This window comes from Mandrillus leucophaeus, unplaced genomic scaffold (genome assembly GCF_000951045.1).
Source record: "Mandrillus leucophaeus isolate KB7577 unplaced genomic scaffold, Mleu.le_1.0 Scaffold294, whole genome shotgun sequence".
Taxonomy (NCBI): Eukaryota; Metazoa; Chordata; class Mammalia; order Primates; family Cercopithecidae; genus Mandrillus; species Mandrillus leucophaeus.
This window is the reverse complement of record NW_012103076.1, coordinates 4218161-4222761: the sequence shown is the minus strand read 5'-3', so window position 1 is coordinate 4222761 and position 4601 is coordinate 4218161. Positions and strand designations below refer to the sequence as shown.

The 4601-nt window shown below is 42.9% G+C and overlaps 1 protein-coding gene across 3 annotated transcripts in view; it reads left to right on the top strand.

Annotated features, from left to right (window-relative positions):
* The window catches only part of KIAA1328 (KIAA1328 ortholog), a 396284-nt gene extending 392178 nt beyond the window's left edge, over positions 1–4106 (top strand). For all 3 annotated transcript variants that reach the window (XM_011986135.1, XM_011986134.1, XM_011986133.1), the window contains one exon: positions 3814–4106. In XM_011986135.1, coding sequence (XP_011841525.1) covers positions 3814–4024 — 211 coding nt within the window. In that variant the 3' untranslated portion in view covers positions 4025–4106. The remainder of the gene's footprint in view (positions 1–3813) is intronic.
* Positions 4107–4601: the final 495 nt, after the last annotated feature.

Here is a 4601-nt window from a genome sequence, read left to right as displayed (position 1 = left end):
AGAGATCTGCTGTTAGTCTGATGGGCTTCCCTTTGTGGGTAACCCAACCTTTCTCTCTGGCTGCCCCTTAACATTTTTTCCTTCATTTCAACTTTGGTAAATGTGACAATTATGTGTCTTGGGGTTGCACTTCTTGAGGAGTATCTTTGTGGTGTTCTCTGTATTTCCTGAATTTGAGTGTTGGTCTGCCTTGTTAGGTTGGGGAAGTTCTCCTGGATGATATCCTGAAGAGTGTTTTCCAGCTTGGTTCTATTCTCCCTATCACTTTCAGGTACACCAATCAAATGTAGATTTGGTCTTTTCACATATTCCCATATTTCTTGGAGGCTTTGTTCATTTCTTTTTACTCTTTTACTCTTTTCTTCTCTAAACTTCTCACTTCATTTCATTCATTTGATCTTCAATCACTGATACCCTTTCTTCCACCTGATCGAATCAGCTGCTGAAGCTTCTGTATGCGTCACATAGTTCTCCTGCCATGGTTTTCAGCTCCATCAGGTCACTTAAGGTCTTCTCTACACTGTTTATTCTAGTTAGCCGTTCGTCTAATCTTTTTTCAAGGTTTTTAGCTTCCTTGCAATGGGTTCGAACATCCTCCTTTTGCTCGGAGAAGTTTGTTATTACCAGCCTTCTGAAGCCTACTTCTGTCAAGTCATCAAAGTTATTCTCTGTCCAGCTTTGTCCCATTGCTGGCGAGGAGCTGTGATCCTTTGGAGGAGAAGAGGTGCTCTGGTTTTTTAGAATTTTCAGCTTTTCTGCTCTGGTTTCTCCCCATCTTTGTGGTTTTATCTACCTTTGGTCTCATGATGGTGACATACAGATGGGGTTTTGGTGTAGATGTCCTTTTTGTTGATGTTGCTATTCCTTTCTGTTTTGTTAGTTTTCCTTCTAACAGGTCCCTCAGCTGCAGGTCTGTTAAGAGTTTGCTGGAGGTCCACTCCAGACCCTGTTTGCCTGGGTATCACCAGCACATGGCTGCAGAACAGCAAATGTTGCAGAACTGCAATATTGCTGCCTGATCCTTCCTCTGGAAGCTTCGTCTCAGAGGGGCACCCAGCTATATGAGGTGTCAGTCGGCTCCTACTGGGAAGTGTCTCCCAGTTAGGCTACATGGGAGTCAGGGACCCTCTTGAGGAGGCAGTCTGTCCATTCTCACAGCTCAAACACCATGCTGGGAGAACCACTGCTCTCTTCAGAGCTGTCAGGGATGTTTAAGTCTGCAGAAGTTCCTACTGCCTTTTGTTCAGCTGTGACTTTCCTCCAGAGGTGGAGTCTACAGAGGCAGGCAGGCCTTGTTGAGCTGCGGCGGGCTCCACCCAGTTCAAGCTTCCCAGTTGCTTTGTTTACCTACTCAAGTCTCAGCAATGGTGGATGCCCCTACCCCTGCCAGGCTGCTGTCTCGCAGGTCGATCTCAGACTGTAGTGAGCAAGGCTCTGTGGGCTGGGACCCGCTGAGCCAGGTGTGGGATATAATCTCCTGGTGTGCCGTTTGCTAAGACTGTTGGAAAAGCACCATATTTGGGTGGCAGTGTCCCGATTTTCCAGGTACTGTCAGTGACGGCTTCCCTTGGCTAGGAAAGGGAAATCCCCCAACCCCTTGCGCTTCCTAGGTGCAGCAATGCCCCGCCTTGCTTCGGCTCGCCCTCCGTGGGCTGCATCCACTGTCCAGCCAGTCCCAATGAGTTGAACCAGGTGCCTCAGCTAGAAATGCAGAAATCACCTGTCTTCTTTTTTGATCACACTGGGAGCTGCAGACCAGATCTGTTCCTATTTGGCCATCTTGGAACTGTTTCCCCCAATTTTTTGTAATTTTTAATTTTGAGAAGCATCTTTCTGTTGATGCAACTGACAGTGGAGCTGCTAAGAGTATTTTGTAGGCTGTTCCAACATTTGGATAGATTTCTAATAAAGTATTTCCAAATATGAATTTTAGCTTATATAGAAGTGATTATTCTTGGGAATCAGATTTCCTAAAAAGAATTAACTCTTCATACATATTAGTTTCATACATGTTGGAATTTAATTTTACATACAAATCTATACAATGTAATTTTAATGTTTTCTCTAGCATGTCCTGTAACATATAGAGATCATACAAGAAACCAAAAATCATTTAATGATTTGTCTGTAATTCACAGTGCCTGTTTATGCTTTCTGTGGTAGCATCTTCAATTACGAAGACAAATTAAATTTAAAAATTGTATTCCTCGTTAATAATTGGTTCATTAGAAATTGCATATGAGAATAGTGGGTGTTTTCCTATCGAATGCAACAATCCTTAATTTTTATTTCCAAGCCTGTGGATATTTGCTTTGCAGTGTTGTAGCAGTTTTTAAAACCAGAGATTCTAAACTCTTTGAAGGACTCTAATATCTCTCTGATATGCTTTATTGTAATGTCCACGTGTATGTTTTTATTTTCTAATAATTTACTGGCATTTATAGCCTTAATGCTAGCAGTTCCTATCCCAGTTCTCAGGCCAGAAAGATGACATTTTTGCCACAGGGGTGGACTTGGGAAACAGACAACCCAGCCTCCCACCATTGCTGCTTCTGCCATTGTCACCACCATTAATTTGGAGCTAGGTTCTGGCCCCAGCTACCCCTTAGGGCCCTATGTGGTACCCCAGATTGTTTTTTTTTTTTTTTTGGTTGGTTGGTTGGGTTGTTTGTTTGTTTGCTCTATTGCCCAGGCTGGAGTGCAGTGGCACAATCTCAGCTCACTGCAGCCTCCACTTCCCAGGTTCAAGCGATTCTCCTGCCTCAGCCTCCTGAATAGCTGGCCACCATGCCCACCTAATTTTTGTATTTTTAGTAGAGACAGACTTTCACCATGTTGTCCAGGCTGATCTCGAACTCCTGACCTCAAGTGATCCACCCACCTTGGCCTTCCAAAGTGCTGGGATTACAGGTGTGAACCACCTCGCCCAGCCCCCAGACTGTTTCTTTACCTCTGAGCTGTTCCACACTTACCCTTTCTGATAAGAATGCTGGACACAAGGCAGTCTTTCTTTGGAGGGATGTCTTTATAGATTTAGAATCTTTTCCCAAACTTCTAGAGAAAGTGGAAGGGGGTTAACAGGAAGGAACTAACATTTATTCAGTGCCTATTATGTATTATCAGTTAATTCATTTAATCCTCACTGGAGTTTTGCTAGCCCCTTACACATGAAAAGATTGAACTGAGAGACTGAATAACTTCCCCAATATTCCACAGCTTGCAAATGGTAGAACAGAGATTTGAACCAAGTCTGTCTGTGAAGATTTCGACAGGCAGCTTTAGTCTCCTGGATGAGAGTGCTGAAGACAAACCACCTGGGTTCAATTCTAGACTCTGCTGTGTAATTGCTTTCTGTTAGATGAGTTACTTCCCTGAGCTTTAATTTCCGCATGGCATGTTTATAATGGAGATGAGAGTAGTACAGTACCTACTTCATAGGGTTCTTTAGAGGATTATAGGAAGGTTAAATATTTGTAGTGTTAGGAACAGTGCCTGACAGTAAGCCTGCAGTAAATGTCACTGTTAATATCATAACTGTTATCATGACTCCTCTTCCCACTCTACAATCTCTCTTCATAAGTTATAAAGGAATGTTAGAGGTCAGCAGAAGAGAAGAGCTTAAGGACAGGCAGCAGGGCCTAGGTTCTTCAAGTCCTTCTGGTGTTTACCTTCACAAAAGCTCCCCTAAGCAGCATCTTACACACGATGTGGTCTGTGATCTGATTCTTGCCCTGGACAGCCCATTTCTGCTGGGCTTGGATTCTCATTTTCTAATAATCTGATCCTTTCCTGTCTGGGTTATATGTCTTACAGGTATGAGACATCTTTGTTGGATTTGGTTCAGTCTCTGAGCCCAAACTCTGCTCTCAAATCTCAGCGCTGTCCCTCCAGAGAAGCTGGGACCTGGAATCATGGTACTTTCCGACTCAGTCTTCCAAAATCGACCTGGAAGAAGATGGGGATGCACAGAACCCCTGAAGAGCTGGAGGAGAATCAGATTCTGGAAGATATATTTTTCATTTGACATATTGCAAAATTTTCTTAGGAAATTTGTGGGTTTCCCCACATACCGATCTAGCATTTTAAATTATTTCATTGCAAAGTAATTGTGTCTCTCTTTTCACAGGGACCTATCTCACTAGCATCCTGTTATGTATTGAATATAGAAATCATTCTAAAAACCCAGGGTGTTTTCAATCAGACCAGGCATTCGATAACACACTAAGGGGGTAGGAATGGAAGATGGTATCTTTTTTATGCTAAACAGATTAGAAAATTAACATAGGATACTTTCTGTGTGGTGGAAACCATTGCATATTTAGCCTCATTTCAAGAGTGTTTCTTTCTCATACTTCTGCTAGAAGAGGCTGACTCACTTTTATGTACAAGAAAAACCTCTCCATTGAAAGATCCCTCTAAAAGTAACCCCTTTGAAACATAAGCAGTTTCAGAAAGGCAAACCCTCACATCTTTCTCATCCTGTTCTGTCACTACTACGTCTCTATAAGTGGTCCTTTAATTCTGAAGTTGGAGTTGGTGCCCCTGCCATCACAAACAACACTGACAGCCAATTGTGAGTCAGTCTCAGTAGCCATCAGCCT